This window comes from Lathamus discolor, chromosome 14 (assembly GCF_037157495.1).
Source record: "Lathamus discolor isolate bLatDis1 chromosome 14, bLatDis1.hap1, whole genome shotgun sequence".
NCBI classification, from domain to species: Eukaryota; Metazoa; Chordata; class Aves; order Psittaciformes; family Psittacidae; genus Lathamus; species Lathamus discolor.
Window position 1 is genome coordinate 10,682,368 of NC_088897.1, and position 25,418 is coordinate 10,707,785.

Genomic DNA, 25,418 nt, shown 5'->3' on the forward strand with positions numbered 1-25,418 from the left:
GAAGCTTGGACCCAGCTGGGAATGTTGCCAGAGGGGGTGTGGCTATTAAAAAGCCATTCAGGACAGGCAACAAAACAGTCAAAAATAGGTATTTTCTCATGAGTAATAGTTACTGTAGTAATTTAGGTGAACAGTTCTTTGCTGCCATCAAAGCAGGAATGCTAGCCAGGGTGTCTGTAGTCCATAAAACCACTATTGGCAGCACAAGCTTGCTTGTTTTCATGGGACATGGGAAAGAAAAATGGTGACAGTGGGACATAAATGTTACTCTCGTCCTGGCTCACAGCTGAGGCTTCAGGGACTGCCCCAACTGCAAAGACCTGGATCTGTTTTCTTGGCTGATTTACCTCCTGACTGATCTCAGGGAGAAGGAAGGGGCTGTGACTCGATGCTCCCCATCTGGCATCACAGGGCTGTGTCTGTGGAGTATGTAAAGTGTGTTTGGAACTAATTAGTTTCTTTTTATCTATCTGATGCATTTGAGCAGTTGGAAGAACAGGTTACTCCAATGTTCCTTTTAATTGACATTTTAAAATAGAATTACATTCTGTTCCCGGCATTTAAAGAGAATTTATTTTTGCCTGATCTTAAGAGCTTGTGTATTAGAACATGTCAACAGAAGATCTTTCTTAGATGGTGTAATACGCATTAGAACTAAAAATGGTTTCAGAGCAAAATGCCCTTAGTAAACAGGAACAACTCAACAAATTCTTATGTGACTTTAATTTGCTCAAGTTGGGTTTGCTGCAACTTGGTTTTTTAATTGCTTGGTTCTTTCTAGTATGTATCAGAACTATTAAAATGGAGAAGAGTTGATCTGGGAATACTTCTGTGAACAAGAAAGTGTTTATCTGGGTTTCTTGAAGTTACAAGTTGGTATCTATTATAGTTAACTATTCATGAGTTTCATTTTAGTATTACTTGTTTATTGTGTTCATCAAAACCAAAGTTCCTCACCAGGGATCCTCTAACAGGCTGGGGTTTTAAAAGGAATGAATGGAAAAGTGTTATTCCTATTGGAATATGGAACAAAATAGAGGGCCTAACCATATTACTGTGATCTTTCAGGGGAGCTGAGATAATCTCACTATTCATCTCACAGTGCTTGGGGGGAGGAGAAATGGAGTCATTCTGTTTTGATTACATTTGGAGCACATCAACTTCACAGTGTTGGGGAATAAGCAACAGGAATAAAAAGATCCTGATTTAAAAATACCATTATTTTGGCTTTTCTAAAGGTTTAAGAGAACAGTTGGCAGGAGGCCCTGGCACTCAGCAGCAGCCAACAACCATGGATACATCTGAAATAGATGAGAGGATTAAAGCAGAAAGAAAAACCAGTGAAGCTCAGCGTGGCTGAGCGCCAGCTCTTAGCAAGAAGAGAGGTGGCAACATCATGTAGTAATTCATTTGTGAGAGAAAACACAGTGATTACGTGTTAGCTGTAGAATACGTGCTCTGACTGCTGACCTGATGGAGAGTAGCTGCTCCGTGTAGTAGCCTTGCTGTTTGCATCTTCCCTTCTGTATGCGATGGTGTAGAGGATGCCTTGCCAGTGTTTGGCTTCCTTTTTGTACATCACAAGCTCCACATTTCCTATAAGTGCTGGTTATCATCATTATTTCTTGATTAGTAGTATAAAGCAGTCAGATCTCCATCAGCATTGAAATCGCTCATGCAAACCCATAAATTACTATAATTAATACATCTCAGCTATTAGCTAAAATCTAAAGATGTTCTTTCTTGGCTTGGTAGCTGCTGTTTCAGCTCAATCAGTTGTAGCTGGCTGTAGCCACATAATGAGACGGGAGGAAGGGGTACACTGTATTTTACCTTTTCAGAACAAAATAGGCCCTAAATTTGGAAGCTTCACTCCTTTTCTCCTGAAGGCAGATGGAAAAGCAGTTAATTTTTCACCTCTGGTCTCCCTTATTTAAATTGGTGAAAGAGAAGCAAAGCACCATCAGAGGAGTTGCTGTTCTCTAGCAAGAACAACTGAGATGATACTAGTTTTGTGCCAGGGAAATGTATGGGTTTGTTTTCTTCCAACTGCCACATTAGCAGATGCTTTGTCTGTTGTAATCTCAGATGCTACAGGCAACTCAGAGCAAGGAGCGGAGGCTCAAAACAGCTGGGGGGTGTTTGACCTTTCTCATGCAGGCTCAGTGCTGTTCATAGCTTCTGAGGGACCTTGTGCTGCCAAAGCTTTGTCACATCTCATGTCTTCCTATGAAGAACAAGGCTGACACTTCATCTAGTGGTCTGGTAGGACGACAAACATGCACCTTATTTTGTCAGCTCATGTAATTTAGTGTCTGAATTTTATGTTCAAAATCAAGTTTTTGGGCAAATGTTACCAACTGCTCCCAGTACTTAAAACTGTGAGATTTTAATGGGTGGAACTTGATTTCCAGCATGCAAGAAGGACAGAACTAAAGAACAAAAAGCATTTTGTGCTCCTGTCCTCTAATTCAGGAAGGGGGAGAATAACGTTTGCCCTGTGTTATCTGCTGAAGCTGGAGCCCACAAGATGGTGCAGTGATCAAATTCAGGTTTATTGTAGAGAAAGATTTTACAGCCTTGGGAGAATCATGTTTGGGGATACACAGTTTTACTGCTGGTTCCTTCCTGGCTGTCTAATAAGATTTGCAACTTTAACACGCAGAGCATGCCTTGCACAGTGAAAATATCCCTCTTCTTCTGGCTGTTAATAATGGTTCTTAGTGCAGCACCAGCAAGGGGTGAACCTCTCTGTTTTCTTTGATGCTATGCAAGCAGTCCCAGCCCCAAAGTGGTTTTGGTTTAAGCAGACATCAGTGACACAAGACTGTGTGAATAAAGTGTATAATTAGAAGACAAAAGAGTTAAAATTCAGGTTTCTTTAGTAAAAAATAACTACATGAAGGATTATCTGCTTTTCACTCCAATGCAGTGATTGGAGGGACTTCAGCCCAGCTGCTTGCTGAAGCCCTACTGCGGTTCCTTAGTGGTGTGTGTTGAGCATCAGCTCAGCTGAAGTCAATGGACATCTCCCAGCCCAGTACCTGTGTGTGGAGCTGCAAACCCTGAGCAGAACACACACGGGAGCATCATTTCTAGGCTGCAGATTGGGTTTGGAATGCTGCTGTTTGAATCAAATTGGAACATTCAGAGGTCCAGCTCTAAGAATTCAGACCTTTCCTGCACATGCTGGTTTTTGGGTGTTGGACTCCTGCTGATGTTTGCGAGTCAATACTTGGATTTTCTTTGTAACAGCGTTTTTAGTTGTAATGATTTGCTATAAGTGCATAGCACAGCTGCACCGTGAGCTCTCTAAACAATGCAATAATCCATATTTCTAAAGCCGCTTATGGCTTTCTGGTGGGCTGCCCGTGGGTTTTTTAATGCTTTTAATTTCTTTCTTAGTCTTCCGAGTGATTTCCTTGTTTGTGCTTTCTCCTTATCCTTTAGGAGGATTCTCCAGGTTTGGTTTGCTTCATTTCTCTTGTATTCTGTACACATGCTGGCTGCAGTTGATTTGTTTGCATTGCCTATGGGTTTGTGTTCAGTGCAGTTATCACTGAAGTTATAACTGTGGAATAGGGCTGAGGTTTGATAGCACATTCAGAGATACCTTCCTAGCTAAGTCTAAGCTTATCACCCATATAATAAATAGTCCTGAACAGTTTAAACTTTATTAAATACCTGGGTCAAGATTTGAGTGGTATTTGGTTCTTATCTGGCGGCAAAGGTGATATTGATGTATTGGTGATCTATGAATATGCACAGCAATATAATGTGGCCCACAACAACAGATGAAATGCTTTATATAGCGCTTTACATCTCTTGTGCCTCCATCAGATAATCTTGAACTGGTCTGCCAGCGTTCCCATGAAGCAGTTTTACCTCCTCATTACAGATTAAGAAGCTGGAGATGAGAGCCTTGCTTAGCGGGGGTGAGAAAAGGGAAGCCCCATTTGGTCAGTTGGAGGAAGCATTTTTACTGACCTCTGTCCAATCTGGTGTTTATTACCTTCAACCATAGCAGTAAATAATAAAGTCTTTGTGCCAAGTGCTCCTGGGGATGGGAATACAGAAGATACCTGCTGTGAAGATGAGAATCGTGTCAAGGCAAGGGGTGAGCTGGGAGCTTTGAAGTGCAGTGATTTCTGAAGGTAATGGGAGGATGCTGCACCAAGGTATGTGCGCTTTCAATCTGATCATGTATGTTTCTAGTCATCTCTCAACCAGCCTGTATGCTTCTGCACTGGGGGGAGGAAGATACCCTGTCTTTGCAGGGGCAATATAAAGCTCTTGTGTCAGCAGCAGGCTATTTGGTAGTCCAAAACAGGAGACCACGTCAAAGAGAAGGTATTTCAAAGCTCCTGCTTTAAAAGCTTCAAACAAGTCTTTGGAGATGGGAGCAATGCTGTGCCTCTTGCCAGTGTATCAGCAGCTCAGAGGCTAAAGAGGAGGAAGAAGAAGGGTTTCAGGGTGGAGAAGAGCAGGACCGAGGTAACAGCAATGACACCTGATGTGGTACCTGGAGCTGGTTACATGGATGGAGGCACAGCTCTGGTCTGATGGCTGCCGCTGCTCTGGGTGGCTGTTGGTGAAGGTTTTGGGGGTCAGTTTCTCAGTGGTTTAGTGAACACTCATTAGCTTGTGTCAATGGAAAGAGTTTCTGGTACAGCTCTGCTTCCAGAACCCCTAAGTCCAAGGGAGCAGCAAGTCAAGGCAGTGGGTTTGCAGATGGGATGCTGCAAAAGGATGTGTGAAGTACATGGAGGAAATTGAAGATCGTGGAAGTCGGAGGAAAGGGATAAAAAAGAAGTGGAAAGTGGCAGTGAAATGATGCTTTGGGGAAGCTTCTTCCCCCTTACATGCTCTGGAGAAGCACATTCAGGAGCCCAGTCACTGTGGGAGTGGAGTTTTGGCCTATTCAGAGGGGATATTTGTGCAGAACTGTAACTATGAAAGCAGATTTAAACTGTCAAGACACTTCTCACCTTCACAGCTCTTAATCAGAGCGATGAAAATGGCACCTGCAGTCCCCCCCAGCCCCTGACAACGTGGTCACCTGTTGAAAACCAAGGTCTGCAGGTCCTTGCAAGAAGGGGTGGCCCAATCTGTGCTGAACAACATCAGAGCTTGATTAAGGCAATTAAAAGCCTCAAGGCTGCTGCAGGGCTTGGCTGGAGGTCAGGCCGTTTGCTGAGTCATTGATTGAGCATCTGGTGCTTGTTGGGGGCCTCAGGTGAGGCTGTTTATCTCCATTTCGTTTCTAACACTCCCCTCCCATTTAGTGCTCGTGCATAGGGTGAGGATCTTGGGTTTTCTTTCTCTTTCTTCCCTTAGCAAAATCCAATACTTTATTAATGTAATACTAAATTATTGTGCTCCAAGGAAGGAATAGGGCAGTGCTGGGTGGGTTTGGAAGTAGTCAAGGAGTAAGGGATGCGTTTCTGATGGACAGTTAAGCAAGGAGCCTCTGAAGATGCAGACTGGAAGGCAGGTGATGCCTGCAGGAGGAGGAAGAAGTGGCACCTACATCCATTACAAGAGAAAATGAAAGCAGGTGAGAAAAACTCTTGATTTCCTGGAGAAATCCTGATCACACTTGTCAGGTTTTCCTAGGAATTAAAGAGGGGAGATGGAAATAATTGCCGGCCGTGGGGAAATGCTGCTGTTTGTGCACGGAGGGGTTGCAAGAGGGGGCTGTTGGTGTCTGTTACTTTAGAAGGAGTTTGGGTGGGTGAGGAGGGAAAGAAATGGATGATTTGTAAGAACACAGTGATTAAAGACCTTTAGAAACTTAAACATGTAAGAGCTGTGCAGCAGAGGTGATGTTTTGTGTGTGTATATGGTGTTGCTTAATTCCTGTCAGATATTACCAGTTGTTTGACTCTTGCTTGGCACTTCTCGTCAGGGAAGGCTGGCTTAATCCCTGAATCCATGAATTAGTGTGGGACTAACTGACATGAGGCTCTCTTGGCAGATTGGAGCAGACTCTGCCCATCAGATGGGTCATTTTGCTGATGTGCAGACCTGAGCTGCTAAGATTGGGCTGCACCTCCTAGATTAGAGCTGCAGTTCCATTGTGTGCACTGTGTAGTGTGGGGATATAGCTCCTGCCTTCTACTGCTTCCTAAAGAAGCGATACCCACTCTGCTTAATGAGCTAGAATGAAAGCAGTCTCAGCAGTGAGACGCATGCAGAAGACTGAGTTTACCTCTGAGATGGGTGCCAGCTTTTCCCCCAGCAGCACTGAGGGCTTGGTTCATTTATTGCATTGCAGATGTCTTTCTATGCCACCAAATGGCTTTACCTGACTTAGCTCTGATGGGAGCTGAGGTTTGGAGCTCTGCTCTAAAGAGAGCTTTAGTGAAAGTCAGCTTGCATCTCCTGACTGTCGCAGTCATAGAATCATAGAACAGTTAAGGTTGGAAAGGACCTCAAGATCATCCAGTTCCAACCCCCTGCCATGGGCAGGGACACCTCACACTAAACCATCCCACACAAGGCTTCATCCAACCTGGCCTTGAGCACTGCCAGGGATGGAGCACTCACAACCTCCCTGGGCAACCCATTCCAGTGCCTCACCACCCTCACAGGAAAGAATTTCCTCCTTAGATCCAATCTAAACTTCCCCTGTTTCAGTTTGAACCCGTTACCCCTTGTCCTGTCACTGCAGTCCCTGATAAAGAGTCCCTCCCCAGCATCCCTATAGGCCCCCTTCAGGTACTGAATGCTTTAGGCTGTTCTGGTGCTTTGGTTTATTGCTCTTTTATCCTGGCTGAACAATGGAGTGAGTTTTACTGCAACTTTTGCCAGTTGTTGGGAAAATGTGGATCCCCGGTTGGCTTTGAGCGCGCTTGCAAAGCCTCTCCTCTGCTTGGAAAGGAGGAGTAAATGCTTTGTTCTTCTGAACATCTCCCCCTTATAATTCGCCTGTTTGTCTTTTTCCATCTCTTGCAATGAACTTGAACACAGTTGGCAGCTTCTCATGGCAAAGGGAAGCGAGTGAGGGCACAAAGAGAGGCTGAGCTTTGTGTCTTAGCCTGCAGCTCTGTGCTGTTCCCGGTGCACGTGGTGGAGGGGAGCTCTGAGCCTGCAAGAAGGACCAGCTTCCCCCAGAGTGGTTGGAAAAGCGCTTAGCCTTTAAATTCAGCTTTTAACAAGCAGCGAAGGAGCTGAAATAGAGCAAGCACGGAATGGTGAAGTTCTGTTGGGAAGTGATGCGTAAAGGCACAGTCTGAAGCAGGTGCCTTTTACTTTGTGTGCTTGGTAATCTGTCCACCTCTGCCTGCATTTCTGTGCAGGATTCAGCAGGAATCATGTACCAAAGTGGGATGTCCGTGGTGCTCAGAGGTTGCTTTTACAATGCCTTGTGTTTCATCTATATAAGACCAGCTGGAATTGCAGGGCTTACCTGGGTGTAATAGCATGACAAGAGGCCAAAGAGGAAAAGAGAGGTTCGTTCCTGTAATGATGCAGCTTATGATGATGCAGGATTGTCTGTATGTGTTACAGCCAATGTCCCTTCCTTATCTTGTGGTTTTCCAGGTATACCTGGGTTGCTGTTTATCCATTATGCCTGTAATGAGGTGCTTGGAGGTCTAATCATGCAGCTGTGATTTCGCATTGCGTTTAACGTGTCTGTTGCTTGTGGTGCTGGTGGAGGCCTTCAGCTGCTGCTTGGGGTGCAAAATCCTCCTCACTGCGCATCTCCACAAAGGCTTGTACAAACCAAGGGGAGCCCTGGTTTCCCTTAGGGAAGGACACAGCTGACAGGTAACACAGCAAGCTATGGGGAGAGCAGAAGTAGAGAAGCCTCGCAGCACATACCCGGTAAAACGAGTGCTAAATGCATGGGCCACATCCCAGTGAGTTCTGTCCCAGTCTTTGTCCCCTTCTTGGCACAATCTTTGTCCCCTTTTCTTTTGTAAACCTCAAATGCTGCCTCTGTTTCCACTAACAGCTCTCTAAGAGATGCAGCATGCAATAGGCTTACTCGAGAGGCAACTGATTGCTCAGCCCAGCCTGCCAGATGGGACCCCTTCTTGAAGGATGCTGTACAGGCTCTGCAGGTTTATTTTCTCCTCAGGTTGAATTAATAAACTAGCAAAGAGTGGAAGATGGCGCAGAGGCCGAGGAAGCAGAAAACTCAGGGAATGTATGTAGAACTCTGCATGAATGACTGAAGGTGGTGGTGAACAGGTTGCGTCTTCTCTATTAGATCAGGTCTCGTTTTATCTACAACCATAAACTAAGCCCAGGTTAAAACCAGCTGTCTCCTCCGCATGGTTAGAGAAGATAGAAAATGCAAGCCCAAAACTACCAGAAGGGGCTATGAACAAAGTGTCTCCAATTCCCCATCCATCAGGAGTAGTTGAGCCTTGGGCTTATGATGTTCGAATGGAAAAAGCTGGCACTGGATTCCTAAATGCCTGTCCTGCAGTGCCGGCTTGGGATCCAGAGTCACTTCCATCCTTTCCAGTTAGCAAAGCTCTTGTGGATTGTTCTTGTGGCCACATCCTGCACTTTCATTTGTTAATGGTGATGCACAAGCAAAGCAGATGTAATACTTCCATTCCCCACCACCTTAGTGATTATGGCTGCTCCACGAAATGATCTAACATCCCCATTTTATCTGCAGCAAGCACTCAGCTCTATAAATGACAGATTTTGGTCGTACAGCTCTTTTTTTGCCATTCTTTTCTGATGTTGTTTGGAGCCATTGGTTATTGCAGTGCCTGAAAAAGGAGGTCAGTAAGCTTGTTATAAGCTCGACCGTCTCACCAGGTAGCAGGGGAGCAGGAGTCGCTGCTGCCTGGCCAATTGCTACTGCCTTTCTCTGTAATAAAGCTTCCTAGGAGAGAGCTGTTGTAAATTAACTGCTTGTCCATCATGCAGCAGCTTTCTGCTGGGCAGGCCATTAATGGTGCAGTCAATGAAATTACTCCGTTTAGCTGTGACCTCTGAAGGCTCATCTGCCAACTTAATACCTGGAGCCGCAAGCCTTGCAGGCACCCCCTCGATGCTCTTCCTAGCGCAGGGCACAAGGATTCCGTAGCAGAATCTGCAATGGGATTCCAAAGGCAGTGTAAATCAGGAAAACTGGTCTCCAAATCCACCTTCTTTTAAAGAAGTCCCTTGTGGGGCTTACTTTTGCTGGTGGTTAGCTTTGAGTGCGCGGTGAAAGGATGCTGTGCTGCCTGTGGTCAGGGCTGTTGTGTTTGTCCAGTGTCTGCTGCTAGAGAGCCCTCATCCTGGCCAAGACCTGTAGCATTGCCATAAGCATCAACAAATAGGATCTATCAGATTTATTATTATTATTATTATTAATAATAATAATAATTACGGTTGTAGTAAAAGGGAGATTTCACAGTTGGGTGCAGTATTTGCTCGCTGAAATATGGGAGATGACTGGTGGGCTGCAAGGGGAAGGTGGTCTGATCCATCCATCCCTGCTCACAAGAGGCTGTTCCTCCCCAGTGCTTGGCATCTGGCACTTTTCCTGGCTCCTGAAGTGTTTTAGTATCACCCCACCAAGAAGAATGATTCCAAGACCTGCACCCATCTGAACTGCAGTGTCGTGTTGGTTCAGAGCTCTTTATCAGCAAGAGCTAAAGCATCTCTGGTTTCTAACGATGCTCAGTGGTTTGTATGTAAAACAGGTATTCCTTGAGAGATAACACTTACTTTTGCAGGTGCCAATAGATAAGTTTTCCCCCCTAGCTGAGCTCCAGCAGGTTATTTGCCATCGCCAGGGCCAGCACTAAACACACCAGCATGAGCTGCTGATGAATAATGCAACAGATTCTCCTACCCAGGACATCATATTCTATAAGGGATGGGGCGGAAATATCAGGCTCCAGGTAGCATGAGAGCAGCTGAAAGGTTCAGCCTAACCTCCTACTGGGTTCTTATGTGGATGGGTTTTAATCCCAGATGTCGTGGGTGAGATTTGCCTTGGTCTCTGTGTTCTCCGGTCTCGTATCCCTTATTGCAAACCCTCCAGAGTCGCTTTCTCCCTCGGAAAACAGCATCCTGCAAACATCTTCCTGAGCTCCTGCTGCTTTCTTCTCTATTTAACCAGCTGCGGCTGGAGCACTCCCTCAACACCTGATTTTCCTCACAATAAGCAGAGTACATAGAGGTTTTGTTGTGACCTGGCTCACAGCCTTCAAAAGCATTCCCTGGGTGTTATGCCTTAGGTGGGAATGGGCTGATGTATGCGGCCTGATCATGGTTTTGGAAGGAGGGACCCTGGGGCATACGCAGGGCTGGTGGCTCTGCTCAGGGACATGGCAGCTCAGCATTCCCAAAGTTGGGCTAATGGGATGAGACTGTGAGGTAGCTTTATTCCAGGCTGCTCGGAGTGCTCCTGCCTTTACGGGTTGGGTTGTACCTGCACCCAGGAGGGTGCTCACTGCACATCTCCCATGACAAGCGTAGAAACCCTTCTCTGTCCCTGCGAAACCCTCTTCCCACTCCCCACGCTCTGCATCTCCCCGTTCCTGCTTGTAGTGGCAGCAGGAGTCACCCAAGCTGCTGCTCTCCGGCTTCTCAACCGGCTGAACCCCACGTTCGTCACACTGAAGCCCACCCTCTCCTGCAGCAGTTGTGGTTATTTTCCATTCCCCCCCCTTCCCCACAAGCAGCTCTTTCCCACCAACCTCCTTCTTCACAACCCAGAGGGTGCAAAATGCAGATGGAAGGAAGAAAACACCCCCCCCCCCCCTTGCAGTTTAATCACTGTTTCAGTTCTCCCCTGCAGTGCTGGGTGCCCCTGAGGAGCACATGGGAAATCCTCCGCATGCTGCAGACTGCAAATGGATGTTTCTTCCTCAAAGCTTAAGAAGGGAATGGGGATAAATAGAACCCAAGCTGGGTTTTGCTAAGGCAGAGAGGAGGCTGCGTCAGGGAAAGCCCAGCTCTTCAGTGACTGCAGGCAAAGCCGTTTGTGTTCTCAGGCCAAAGACCCTCCTGGGTACCTATAGGAGTACACAGGAACCCCTGAATAAAGACCAGGGAAGATGTGGGGGTGCTGGTGTAAGGAAAACGGGTGAATGTGAGAGCAAAGAATGCTCTGGGCCCTACGTGTCAGGGATTGCTGCCTCGATTCCCATATATGTAATAGGACCCAAACCTGTCGTGCTCCTTATTTATTGTCTAACTTTGCATCAGAACTAGCAGTTATGATGTGCTGCGTGTGGCTGCAAACCCATGTGTGCGATCACTGCTTGTGGGGTGCTGTGAGGGAGGGAAGCGATCCCCACCGAGCTTTAACTCCATCTTATAGGACTTCTATTCCTCCAAGGCATGGAAAGGGAAGGCTGAAGCCCCAGAGCCCAGCAGGCTCTGTGTTGCAGGGCCATTAGATCTTTCGCTTACAACTGTTGAGCATTAGTACTTGGTGAAGATGGGGCTGGCTCTATGAAGCAGCGACCCTCGCATCGCTGGCCGGTGGCTGTGAGTGACTGATCTGGTTTCCCTTTTGCCCTGCAGGATTTAATGTTCCAGATGCTCAATAGAGCCGCAAAGATCATCTCTTGCCGTGTGTATCTGCTGGTGGAGCACAGCCCCCAGGCAGCTAAAAACTCAGCTGCCCCCGGAGCAAAGGCAGAATGGGATCACCGCAATGTTTCCATTAGGAAGAGATTAAACCTGTTGCTTACCCAGGAGCCCTGCGCTGGAGAGGCAAGGTTGGTGGTTTCTTTCCCTTTCTCATCAGCCTTAATACATGAATACTGCTAATAAGGTCAGTCTGTTTCCTTGGCAATGGCAGCTATTGGTGATGCGCTCCCAGTTAATGGAACGTGGCTGTAGTTGTGTTTCTGAGGACACAAAGGGGCTCTGGCTACTTTTTGGCCTTTACACTATGGGAGGTTTGGGGAAGGGTAAGGGTTTGGAGGGGTTTGGGTGAGGGTTTTTGAGGGGTTTGGGTGAGGGTTCGGAGGGGTTTGGGTAGGGGTTTGGAGAGGTTTGGATAGGGTTTTGGATGGGTTCGGGTAAGGGTTTGGAGAGGTTTGGATAGGGTTTTGGATGGGTTCGGGTATGGGTTTGGAGAGGTTCGGGTAAGGGTTTGGGTAGGGGTTTGGAGAGGTTTGGGTAGGTTTTGGACAGGTTTGGAGAGGTTTGGGTAGGGTTTTGGATGGGTTCGGGTAAGGGTTTGGAGGGGTTTGGGTGAGGGTTTGGAGGGGTTTGGGTGAGGGTTTGGAGGGGTTTGGGTCAGGGTTTGGAGAGGTTCGAGTAAGGGTTTGGAGAGGTTTGGATAGGGGTTTGGAGATGTTCGAGTAAGGGTTTGGAGAGGTTTGGATAGGGTTTTGGATGGGTTTGGGTAAGGGTTTGGAGAGGTCTGGGTAGGTTTTGGACAGGTTGAGGTAGGTGTTTGCAGTCTTTGCTCCTCTCCAAAGGACAGATGAGCAGCAAGCCGTGCTTTTGGCCAGTGTATTCCTGAGCTTCCCGATGTCTCCAGCAATGCTCTCTGTGGCTTCCTTGCTTTCCAGTGCAGTCCATGCTTGGAGGTGACCATCACCACCTCCTTCCAGTACCTGAAGGGGGCCTATAGGGATGCTGGGGAGGGACTCTTCATCAGGGACTGCAGTGACAGGACAAGGGGTAACGGGTTAAAACTGAAACAGGGGAAGTTTAGATTGGATCTAAGAAGGAAATTCTTTCCTGTGAGGGTGGTGAGGCACTGGAATGGGTTGCCCAGGGGGGTTGTGAGTGCTCCATCCCTGGCAGTGCTCAAGGCCAGGCTGGATGAAGCCTTGGGTGGGATGGTTTAGTGTGAGGTGTCCCTGCCCATGGCAGGGGGTTGGAACTGGATGATCTTGAGGTCCTTTCCAACCCCAACTATTCCATGATTCTATGATTCCAAGCACATAAGCCCCATTTTAAATGAATAATCACCTTCAAAACCCAAACAAGGCTTGTGCAAACCTGAGCTAACCCAGCTGGAATGAGCCCTCTGGAGCTCATCCGCCCTTCCAGGCCTCTCTCATTCCTCGCCTACCATTCAGCATCCCCTTGGCGTGGGCTCTTCAACCGGTGCGCAATGGTTCCCAATTACACTTTCATCGCTGAAGGTGTAAATCTTCTCCCACAGACCAGTTCCTCTCAGTTCTGAGGCAGAGCTGTGTGGTGCTGGTACAGCTACCAAACCAAACCAGGCGTGGGTGCTTTATGGCCATTTTAACTTGATGGTGGCCATTTCCTCCCCTCTTAGACAAGAAATGACCTCTGTAACTGTAATAGTCTAACAGCAGTGATTTTCAGTACTCAAATACTTCTCCTAGGGCTGTTTAGAAGCCTCTGACCAGGAGCAGCAGCACAGGGAGCATTGATTATATATAGAGTGAGCTCCAAGCTTGTTTTGATGCTGATGAGCTGGGAAAGGAAGCATCTCATGCTGCTTGCTTAAACCCCCTCCTCTCTTTACTGAGCCCACAGGATCATCATTATCCTGAAGTGCAATAATTGACCCAATGCACACTGTGAGGAAGAGACTGATTAGCTCCAGCCTCCTGTTTTTATCCCATAGTAACTGTCTCTACTAGAGCTGGCTTTTCCTATGAAAGTCAGTAATTTGGTGCAATGCTTCAACATGCACCAATACAGTGATGAAAAAGCCCTTTTTAGTTATTTCCCTTTCTCAGAAGGGCTAAATCCTGGCTGGGCACAGAGATACTGGCACAGCCGGTCTGTACCAGTGGTGCAAAGAGGGCTGTGGGGTCTTCTTCCATAGGCTCATCCTTTGGGTGATCATACAAGGGCTGCAATCACAGCATTTCACAGCAGCAGCGCTGGGGACAAAGCCTTGCATTAAGCCTTCTGCAGCCTGAAGTGGAGCTTTGGGTTGGCTTTTTGGCAGCCCCTTGTAGAAAGAACTTGCTAAGTGCAAAGTGTCTCCTGATTGATGCTCTTCACAGCAGGTAGAAGCTCAGCAAGAGCAGAGCAGGACCAGCCTCCTGGGTGGTTTGTGTCAGGGAGGGAGCTGAGCGTGCAGAGCATCAGTAGATGATGCAGCGCTCTAAAGGCAAAGAGCCTCTGGTTTATGGCTTTGCATGGCCAAACCGGTGGTCCAGGTGATGCTGAGGCCCGGGGAGGCTGCTTCCTGTGTAAATACTTAGCTGGACATATAGAGCTTGCAGCAAGGGGTTTGTGATTTAAACAGAGGGGCCTGAGCTGTGCATGAGGAGGGGTTGAGCACTGAGGTACTGAGCAAGCCAGGGCCTGACTTCCTATAGAATAAATTAATGAAGTTTCCTTTTTGCAAGGAGAAATCTGGTTCTTGATGAACCCCCCCATGCTGAGTTAACAGCATCCCGCGAGGGATGTGCTACCGGCACAGCAGGGCCATATGTGCATGCGGTGGATGGAGAAGTGATGATGGATTTGCTGCCTGTGTCCCATTGCCTGTCCCTGGGTCTCTGTCAGCCTTCCCATAGGAACAAAACACCTTCTATAGGCTCCATCCCACAGCCTGCCCCAGGAGAGGAGACCCCCATGTGTGGATCCTGGGGAGGGAGAGAAGCACAAACCTTCCTCAAGGATGGGCTGATGGTTATGGATGCAGCTGAGACCTGGTCAGCCTGGTGTAGCACATCTTGCTTCGTCTGTACCCCCTGGTATGTATAAGTAATATATATACATAAAACCACACTCTCTATATAAAATATACTTTATAAAATGTATTTTTATACTTTTTATTATATTTTTACTATATTTTTATACTTTATAAATATATATGTAAAGGTATTTATACCTTATTAAAGTTCTAGTAATGGTGAAAATAGTCCCTAAGTGTTGCAGGAGGGGGCTCCTGTGAGTTAGGACAAACCTGCTCCCATGTCCTGTCCCCTACCATGGTTTGGGTGCTGCAACAAGGATCATGTATAGAGTCCCTGCTTGCATTTCCTTCAGTGCACTGAGCACAAACGCCGTATGGAGCAATCTGCCATTCCCAGTATTCCTTCTTCCCACATCAGTTTTGCACATTGGTGGCATTTAACATCTTACAGCTGCTTTAATGATGCTTCAACATCCACCTTGTGCCCCCCCCCCCCCAGAATCAAGCCCATAAACTGGGCTATTGATTTCTCCAGCCACCTACAGAGACCCTTAAGCCCCCTGAAGAACCAGCCCTGCATCACTTAGCACTTGCTTTACCCTCCAGTCATAACTGGGATGCTCTGGGCTGTCAGTTGGGGATGCACCCTGTACAGAGGCACAACTCAATGCTGGGGCTTTGTTAAACATTGTCATTTATTTAGGTGATGGATAGCTCCTTTATTCAAACAGAACAGTTTATTCACTGCAGAGCTCTTCTCATGCCTGTTTGGGACGAGTTAGCATTAAAAAAGAAGGAAAAAGGCTTGGATACATGCAAATCGTACTGAACGGTGCCAAGTGTATTAAAACGAGTAGCGGAGTCTCTTCTAAGATACCTACAACCACTGACAGTGTGGAAACAGCTTCCTGGTGCAGTGATGTCGAATGAACAGAGCCAAGGAGATGGCCAAAAGTCCATGTTTGCACCAAGAGAAAGCAAAGCCAGAGTCACTGCTGCGAGCCAGGGAAAGGGGGGGTAAAGCAGGGCTTTGAACAGGTAGAAAGGGGCTCCCTGTTAGGCAATGGAGTCACATCTGGGCCTTTGAACAGAAGGGAGAGGGAAGGGTTTGACCCTTTTCTGCCCTCCCCCAGCTTTGGGATCAGATGGAATTCTGGTTCGAAAGCCGAAGCGCCCGGTCCAGGGCTGCTGCTGCTCGGGGCTGAGCCATTTGCATCTAAAATCCCATCGAAACCACGTCTCTTGGGGAAAATCCTCAAACTGTGCTCTAGAAACAAAGCACTCCTGGTCCAGCGGGCAAAGGACACAGCTGAGTGAGCCGGCAGCGGCCCAGGGCTGAGCCCAGCGCTGTTTTCCTGTTATAAACCATTATTGGGTTCTCTTTAGGTCAGCAATGAACCTGAGCTGAGCCCCGGCTCCAGATCCTGCAGATCCCTCCCCAGAACGGCTCACATGCTCCCGGCATTGCTCCAGGTACCACATGAAGAGCTCTGGAGGTCCTACAGCAGCACGGCTGGGGGGAAACTGGGTTTTACATCTAAGTAGTGGGCAGGCTCAAGTGCCAGCCTGCTCCAGGTAAGGCTGGAGGGTGAGTGGTGTCCAGGCACACTGTGGGATGGGGTTTAGCTCCACACTAGGAAAGCAAAGCTTTCCCTATGGGTAAAGACAAACGCAAACAGTGTGTGGTCAGGCTTGTGCTGTATCGCAGCAGATAACACTATTCCTCAGCCGTTCCTGAAGCTGGGATTGGAAAGGATTTCAGGTTTATCTCTGCCCATCACACATGGGAGAGCAGCTGGGTCTGGTTAGACCCAGTGCTAAGGAAAGGGAGTCCTGTGCTAAAGCTGGGCACTTATTCCCCTCTATTTCTTTTAAGAGCCTCATCTTCCACCACCTTGGAGATGCGTTTTTGAGAGGTTAAAAAGCACAGCACATCCCTCGTGTTTAAAGATACCTGGTGAGCTTCCATAGAATACAAGTATTCAACATGATCACCTTTATGTGTTCTTTGAAAGGAAAAACAAGTTGACACACATGGAACAGGAGGAAGGCAGCAAGCTGGATTCCCAAAGCTGTATGGATCAACCTCCATCACCGAGGGCTCAGTTGTAAGCCATCCTTGCTCAACGTGCCCACCCAAGAGAGCCAGGCATCACGTCTGTGGGGTAGCAGCACCTTGCTCCGAGTTGGGGAGCTCCCCACCCTCGACTGTTCTGTCTCTCTGCTGCAAGCCTATGGGGTCAGTCTTGTCTGGTCCAGCTCGCAGGTCCTCCTGACTGTCAGCCAGACCATCCTGGCTCTCCAGATCGCTCACCTGCCCCTCTCCGAACTCCAGGATGGTTGGTAAGTTCCCTTGCTTGGGGCACCGTCTCTTTAAGCTGACCAAGAAGGGTTGAGGCAAGGAGAAGATGTCCACGTTGTTACCCAGGTCGATCCAGGTGATGCTGGGGAATTTCTTGGGGTCCTTGAGGGCTTCGGTGAGGTCCCGTAGGATGGCTTTGGTGAGCCGGTTGCCGTTGAGGGAGAGGGTGGTGAGGTGGGGCAGGATGCAGAGCGCGGGCAGGAGCTGCAGCAGCATCTCATCCGTCAGCTCCGTGAAGCACAGCTCCACCGTGTCGATGTGCTCCGAGCTGTGCTGCAGGTAGGACGTGACGCGGTCCAGGTCCTTCAGGGTCAGTGGGATGCCCGACAAGTCCACCGTGTTGTCCTGAGGCTTTCCCATCAGGACAGCTTTCAAGCTGGAGCAGGGGGAAGAAAAGGAGAGGCTGGTTTAAATCAATGGTGACAAGGTGAACCATAGAATAGTTTGGGTTGGAAAGGTCCTTCAGATCACCTAGTGCCATGGGCAGGGATGCCTCACACTAGACCAGGTTGCCCAAGGCTCTGTCCAACCTGGCCTTGAACCTTAAGCACCCTTCATCTGAAGAGTCAGGCCCTCACTTAGAATCATAGAATAGTCAGGGTTGGAAAGGACCTCAAGATCATCCAGTTCCAACCCCCCTGCCATGGGCAGGGACACCTCACACTAAACCATCCCACCCAAGGCTTCATCCAACCTGGCCTTGAACACCGCCAGGGATGGAGCACTCACAACCTCCCTGGGCAACCCATTCCAGTGCCTCACCACCCTCACAGGAAAGAATTTCCTCCTTAGATCCAATCTAAACCTCCCCTGTTTCAGTTTGAACCCGTTACCCCTTGTCCTGTCACTGCAGTCCCTGATGAAGAGTCCCTCCCCAGCATCCCTATAGGCCCCCTTCAGGTACTGGAAGCTGCTCTGAGGTCCCCACGCAGCCTTCTCTTCTCCAGGCTGAACAGCCCCAAGTTCCTCAGCCTTTCTCAGACTACTTTAACAGTGTCAGTTCTTGTCTTAAAGCTTGTTTAACATAGGAAAATAGCTCCAGATTTGTAGGACCAAACAGCTCCAGTAGAAATACCTTACCTGGGGGCAGGATCCATTGAATCATAGAATGGTTTGGGTTGGAAAGGTCCTTAAGATCATCCAGTTCCAACCCCCCTTCCGTAAGCAATAAATGGGGGTACCTCACACTAGACCCTGTCACCTGAGGCTCCATCCAACCTAGCCTTGAACACATCCATCCTCAAGCACCCCTTGGTAGCAGAACAAGAAGGCTTTAAAGAAGTCAGACTACTGCTAGTGCTCTTTTGTTTAATAGAAGAAGTTCCTGTCGTTCTTTTCCTTACGGCAGTGCAAACCCTGTCATTAAATGATGCAGTGCCAAGTTCCAGCGGGTAGATCAATAAATCTGGGCTCGCCCTAAACTCCCCTGTGCCCTGGGGACCCATTGCAGGGGCACTGCGATGCGTGGCACTTCGTGGTTTGCTGGCTTAGCTGAAACCTCAAACGCACACCTCCACAGTAATTTAACAGGATCTATACTTATCCCTTTAGAAGGGCTCATTTAACCTGTATGTGGGCAAGAAGATAGCTGTTAATGTGACGTGCTTCTCTCAATTGGGACTTTGGGGGGGGGGGGGGGGAGAAACCAATGAAATAGTGTATTTATTATGACAAGAAATGAAGTGATGCTCATCTTTTGGCAGCTATTGCTCTCCCATCTGTACCACTGCATCACTGCTGGAACAGCCCCAGCAAGCGAGGAGTAGAGAAGCTGGAGCCCTCGGGGTGATGCCTCAGTAATAACCTCTTCCCACCTATCCAAACTAAATTACTCTTGTCTTGCAGCACTTGAGCAGCAAAGCTGGTTATAGTGGGATCTCGCTGTCAAATAAAGCACGGTTTTCCCTGCAAAGAAGTGAGAACCATTTAATAGCATGGCTAAAATAAGCATCTAGGGGTTGATCCTTGTTTCATCCAGCACGGAGCGATGCTGCGCGCCTGCCTTCGTGTAACTGCTTGTGGGGCTTCAACTTAGCAAATCCATGAGGATAACAGAAGGGGAATAGGGATAACTTCAGGGCAGCTCTTGTATTGTTTGGAGCTGCTTTCAAATAGTGCTTCACGTTTGGTTTTTCCTTGGGGCATGCAGACAGCTTCTGCCAGCAAGTAAAAGAGAATTCCTCACTAGGGCTCCATCCGTTTCCCCTTGAGAGGGATTTAGCTGATACCTACTGCAATGGATTGATTAGCTTGTATAAGTAGCCTTCCCCCCTGATGCTGTGCACTCTGTATCCATGGCCGAGGAAATCTCTGGAATCACCGGGTTGGAGCAGCCCCTGTGCTTGTGCTGGCGGGGTTTGCTGTTCCGCAGCAGCCTACGCTCAGTCTGTCCCTTGGGAAACAAAGCAATCCCAAACCCGATTTCCTAGGAATAGTTGTGTGGATATTCCACAGCTCCTCATGGAAATGAGGGGGGTTTCTGCTAGCAAACAGCTGTGAAAACTTTCAGCCCTGCCATAGAGTTTGCTGCAGAATGGCTCCGAAGCTCTGCAGGAAGAGCTTACCCTTAAACAAATCCCTATGAGCTCTAGTGCAGGATCAGTTACTCCCACTTGGTTTCACCCTCTCATTTTATAAGGATATTCCATAGGGGAAGAGACAGATTTTCTTCCCCCATCTGGAAACACTATGTGGGGTTTTGACCAGCATAATGATAGGATTGGGTATACAATCATGTACTAAACTCCTGATAACACTTTGGCAGGATGCTGATGCGAAAGCTGTTTGCATGCAGTAGTAACCCAGGCCAGAACACGTTCCCCTGGACGAGAACAGTGATGTTTAGATCAAAGAGCATTAAAAGAAAGGGATTTCCTCCTGGTTTCATTGCTCTAAAGCACAGATCACGACATGAGTTGCTCGTGCATCAGCTAATAAAGTAGAATTGGGCTATTGAGCCACTTCCTTAGCAGTGGGCAAAGGAATAGCTCAAGAAGAAGAGGCAGCCCCATAGAGTGAAGAACTACATATAGGTGAGAAAACCACTGAAAGCATCAGCTGAAAATGAGCGAATTTGATGAATCACCGAGATAAAAGACTTGTCCTGCACTACCACTGGGATCAAGGTAAATCCTCAAGAGCCTTTTCAATGTCCCTACTCCTGCTTTAAATGACAGGCAAAAGGCTGGGATAGTTTGGGAATGGTGGGAAGGAACATGAAGAAATGCAGTAAATGCTGTTAGGAATAGTGTTGACAAAAGGGGTTTAAACTCCCCCAGCCTCAGAGGAGGACCAGAGACAAGAAAATCGAATTATTTAGCTTAAATAAGGAATGTGATGGAGGTGTATGTAATATAACTATATTATATAGGTGTGATAGATAATATATAATTATGTAATATCCTATATTATGTGTATATAAAATGTATATGTGATAGTAAGGATGAATAAGACAGAGAAGATGAGGATAGGCTGCTCTTTCTTTGGCTCTTTGACACCCATTGATGCTCAAACACCCAACTCCCAGTGGGTAAAAGGGAAGGAGCGTGTACAAAGAGCTCGGATGAAGCCCCAGCCAGGGAACATCGCTGAGATCAAGGGCTCTGTGGGAGGTCCAGAGCAGAACACCCGAAGTCAGGTTTGTTGGGATTTAACAGGAGAAAACTAAAGGAAATTGGGTCTATGTCCTGGGGGGAAATAGGAGAAACCCCGCAATTCGAACAGGGCCCTTTCTCTTCAGCACCAGGAGTGTGGAAAAGGGCTGGTGGCCATGAGACCCCAAGATGCTGCTCCCACAGCCTGGGAGCATATCAGAATATACCCATATGTGCTGCGTATGTTGTTCTGTAGCTGCTCCTTATTCAATCTAGGGAAAGGGCCAGAGCGAAAGGCTTCTACCTACACCAGGAGCAAGGAAATGACCCTGTTTCCCAAGCTGAATGCAAAAAGCTCCTGTTACCAGGTTTGTGATGCTGCTTGGTTGGATGCTTCCCTTTTCCCCCCTCCTCTTTTGTTTGAAGAACCCCAACACTCACCCCAACGTGAAGGATGAAGTCCAAAAGCAACGCAGGCAGAGCCCAGGTCAGGACTGGACCTCCCAAAGCCTGGAGCCGTGCATTCCTACATGGGATCACCACAGTTCATGCTCCCCCTTTACTTCATCCTTACATTGACACTCCAGTGTGTGTGTCCCCTGTTGTGATTATTCCCCAGCTCCTTGTTTAGTGCCGCGCTAAATAGAGGTTTATTACCAGCATAGCTGAAAGTCTCTGTTGGTCACAGCCTTTACAAAGCAATAGCATGGAAAGATTTCACTTCTTGACTTGGATTCAGGGCAAAGAGGATTGTTAAAGGTATAAATATAAAAAGATGTCATTTTAAAGCCCATTGCAAGCTTACCACTGAACACATCAACAGTTCCTGAGTCTTTGCTGTTAAGAGCTAAAGTGCCAGTGGGAATTCACTATTTTGGGCTCTTCTCATGCCAAGAGCCTTCCAGTTTTGCTAAGGTTTGCCGCTTTCATGTTGTAAAGCCTGGACATCCCCATTGCTAACTTACTTTCCCTGCTATCAGAAGCCCAACCTGCTCCTCCAGTGAGCCTAAACAAGATCTCCTATTACCATTAGCAAGACCAGACCCTGGGCTACTTCTCAGCTCCAGCACAGCCTGGTTTTAAGCATCATAAGAGCATCCCTTGAGGGGATGCTGAAATGTTCCCTACCTGTTCTCCCGTCATTGCAGGCTGCTGCTGGTGGTGTGTGATGCTCACAGCAGCCCTCTGCATGCCCGAGCGCACGGGCTGCTCCAGGAATAGCTCTTTGCTTACCCATCTTTCCCAATCCCACTCTATTTTCCTTGGCTCCGCACCAAGCTCCACAGGCCTGTTCCTCCTTATCCCATCAAGCTTGGGAAGTGGTTGATGGGAAGAGTAATTTCTGTGCACACAAGAGCATCCCCTGCACCAGGATAACTGATACGGGCCTAGTGGCTGTGGCCACAGGGCGGTAGTGGAAGGACCATGGGCATCTTGATCAGTATCTCATCGCAGTGAGATAAAGCCCATTAACTCATGTTTCTTTACTAAATCAACTCGTTTCTTCACTAAATTACTCCAAACCCGTGTAATGTCCCCACAGACATGTATTAAAGTCTAAAATACAAATGAGAAAGAGCCGGTTTTAGCCCTGGGTGATGCTGACCCTTTCCACCAACCCCACCTCCTTCATCTCTACCCATCTGATGAAGAGCCATCCACTAGAGAGCAGTGTCACCCAGGCCTTGGTGCCCAAAAGCCAGCAAATCACCCCAAACCCACATCAGAAGGGACACAGCCCACGAACCGTACCTTGCGGATGCGTTTGACCTTGCAGACCCTGTCTCATCCCTGGTATGGTGAAGGGATACCGGTGCCATTCGATGTCCTACCTGCCCTCTTCTGCTGGGTATGTCACATAGGCAGAGTTAGCCAGGAGCTGACGATGGCTTTGGAGAGCTGCAGTCAGGCTTTGAAGACCCAGATCCAGCTCTAAACACACCTAAACGCCCTAATAGTGCAACTAACATGCATGTGGGGGAAGGAATCTGAATCAGCACCGAAATATCTCCTTGGCGAGAAACAGAGTGAAGAAGAGAATGGAGAATAAAAGAAACAGAGAAGAGTTGCTGCTAGGGGCTGGGTGGATGAATTCACTTCAACATCTCCCAAAATGCCTCTAATTCCACCCCAGAGCATCTTCCTGAGGAAGGGAAGCAAAGGACAAATTTTCTTGGCATTAAGCCTTTGGCAATGTGATATGTAGTCCCTTTCTAAGGCCACTGTGCCTCAATCCTGTGCTAGCACCAAGAAGGGAAAGCAGAGGGAAGGAAGGTCAGGGCAAAACTGCAGCAGGGGCTTCTGCCCTGTCTTTTGTGGGCTGCTGGTACTGCAAAGGCTGCACTGATTTGGGATTGATTTACATCTGCATCGAGGAGGAAAACATCAATATCCCAAAGGAACCAGACACATTGAACAAGTGACTGAAATGAATGTAAAAGGGGGGAAAAAGCTCATGCAGGGGTTTTGGGTTTCAATCCAAACCACATAAATCTGACCCCCTAACATTACCCAAGTGACAATGACAGATCCACTACCTGGGAATTCAAGGAAAGCCCATCCAGGTCCAACTCCTGGGGTTTTGTGGTGACCTAGAGCTGCTCATAGGGCCCTATGATGGCAACCCCTAGGGAAGATCCTTTGAAAAGGTTAAACCAGAAAGAAGCAACATCAAGGAGAGACCAAAATCACACCCATCCCTTCCCATGGCCAAGCTCCATCAGCAACCATCCTCCCCTGCAGCTTCCCCCTGCCTATAGCTGCGGGGTTGCTGCTGTGTCATCGTTTCACAGCATCTTTGCGGTATTCAGCCAAAGGACCCGATTAAACCTTTAAAAGCAAGAAGCTTCTTGGAAAATGAAGCTCTGTTCCCTGAAGAACCAACTCGAGCAGTGGCTCCAGTAGGGATAACTGAGCAGAACTGCTTTCATTTGGGGCTGCTCTGCCACCTCCTTGTCACGGTCCAGATGTGAGGAGTCAAGATTCAAGTGTTCAAGTGAAGCTCTGCATGAGAGCCACTATAGGGATGCTGGGGAGGGACTCTTCGTCAGGGACTGCAGTGACAGGACAAGGGGTAACAGGTTCAAACTGAAACAGGGGAAGTTTAGATTGGATCTAAGGAGGAAATTCTTTCCTGTGAGGGTGCTGAGGCACTGGAATGGGTTGCCCAGGGAGGTTGTGAGTGCTCCATCCCTGGCAGTGCTCAAGGCCAGGTTGGATGAAGCCTTGGGTGGGATGGTTTAGTGTGAGGTGCCCCTGCCCATGGCAGGGGGTTGGAACTGGATGATCTTGAGGTCCTTTCCAACCCTAACTGTTCTATGATTTCTGTGCTACAAGAACAGGGATTTTCTTTTCCCCCAGCTTGTTTTCAATTTCCTGCTGAACAAAATACTAAAAATAAGCCTTTGGGATCCATCAAAATGCTTTGCTATAATTATAACTCTCTTTAACTTATTGCAAACAGAAAACGTCATTATCCTGCTGTCGGAATACTCTGTTTTTCCAGCCCCATCCTCCCCAAAATGAAATCAATTTATACGCTCTTTCCTATGATACATTTTGCTCTAGAAACCTGCTTTTTCCTATAGTTGAAACCCTGCTGGAATACATCCAACAAACTCGGCTCCAATGCAACAAGAAACCGCAGCCAAGGCGCATTGGCAGAAAAGGCCGTTTGCACAAGTGCCAATGGGGAGAACAACCAGGAACGTAAAGGAAAACAACACATTGGGGTTGGTGCTTCCGTAAATGACCTCCTGGAAGAGGCTTGGAGCCGAATAAGAGGTTGTTCAAGTTTGCATCATATCAACCAACAGTTGGCAACCCAATAAACACCGTTTCCTTTACATTCTAACACAGGATTCAAAGAAAAGGCTGAAAAGACTCTTGGAAAGGGGGGGGTTGAGTTGATACATAACAAATACCCAAGGAAGTATTGGGTTTACAAGAGCAACTCCTCACCAGAGAGAAAGGAAGCTCTGGTTTGAGTGGGGAAAAGGGCCTTTGAATGGAATTCTAGCCCTCAATGTCCAAAGCGGAGACCAGAGGAAATCACAAGTAAATTGCTCATAAACTCATCCAATTCCCTGGCAATACGTTTAAAACGGTTCCAAAACTGGGGAGTTGAAAGGAAAAGGAGGAGAAAAGGAATGAGGGGGAGAGGCAAGAGGAAGGGGCGCAGTGGTGAGAGATGGGAGATCCATGGGGATAGATGGATGGAGCAGGGCAAAGCAGCACTGGTAGGGGCTCCTCCTGCAAAACCGGGATGGATCAATGCTTGACTGCTCCTTCTCTGTCCCACCCAGCAGAGATTTTAGGGACAAAGAACGGACTTTTGCCCTATCTTGTCTATTTGCAGATGAAAGGGGCTGGTTTTAGCCTTCTCCCATCCATCCCTTCCCAGGGGAGCTTTGGAATAGGTGAAACGCACGCGAACCGAACAGGCTTTCACTGAAGGATTGAGGTTCACACTTTGGAGAGGCTGTTTGTGTTTCCGGCTCCTTGAAATAAGTTGAATCCCATTAATACAAAGGCGAAGAACATGGGATTTGTGCTGGGGGAAGGGGATTAGGGAAAAAGCTTCAACTCTGATCCTCCAGCCCCGTTTTCCCATCAGAAACCAGCCTGGAGAGCCAAAAGAAGCCCCTCTCCCAACTGCTCTTCCTGCAATTGGGAATGCTCGGCTGCCAAAGTGTGTGCCGGGGGCTTTGCTTCCCCTACGCTGTTTATTTATAGGAGCACAGATCACATGTGGAAGAGTTTATGCAGGCGGAGGTCCCCTATGGCCTGGGCTGCTCTAATGAGAGCCAGAGCACGGGATGCGGCCACCAGCCCGGCTCCCATGGTCCCTGCTTGTCCCGCGCACCCATTGGGATAACGTTTGCTCCATGGCTAGAAGCTGGTA

The 25,418-nt window shown here is 48.0% G+C and overlaps 1 protein-coding gene and 1 long non-coding RNA gene across 3 annotated transcripts in view; one reads left to right on the plus strand and one right to left on the minus strand.

The window, feature by feature from the left end:
- The first annotated feature begins 5,342 nt into the window (after positions 1-5,342).
- LOC136022085 (uncharacterized) lies at positions 5,343-14,606 on the plus strand. Its single transcript, XR_010616010.1, has 3 exons — positions 5,343-5,557; positions 11,494-11,690; positions 14,428-14,606. It is a non-coding gene; the product is annotated as an uncharacterized LOC136022085 (long non-coding RNA).
- Positions 14,607-15,237: 631 nt separating this feature from the next.
- The window catches only part of LRRC75A (leucine rich repeat containing 75A), a 76,599-nt gene continuing 66,418 nt past the window's right edge, over positions 15,238-25,418 (minus strand). For both annotated transcript variants that reach the window (XM_065694558.1, XM_065694557.1), the window contains exon 4: positions 15,238-17,298. In XM_065694558.1, coding sequence (XP_065550630.1) covers positions 16,713-17,298 — 586 coding nt within the window. In that variant the 3' untranslated portion in view covers positions 15,238-16,712. The remainder of the gene's footprint in view (positions 17,299-25,418) is intronic.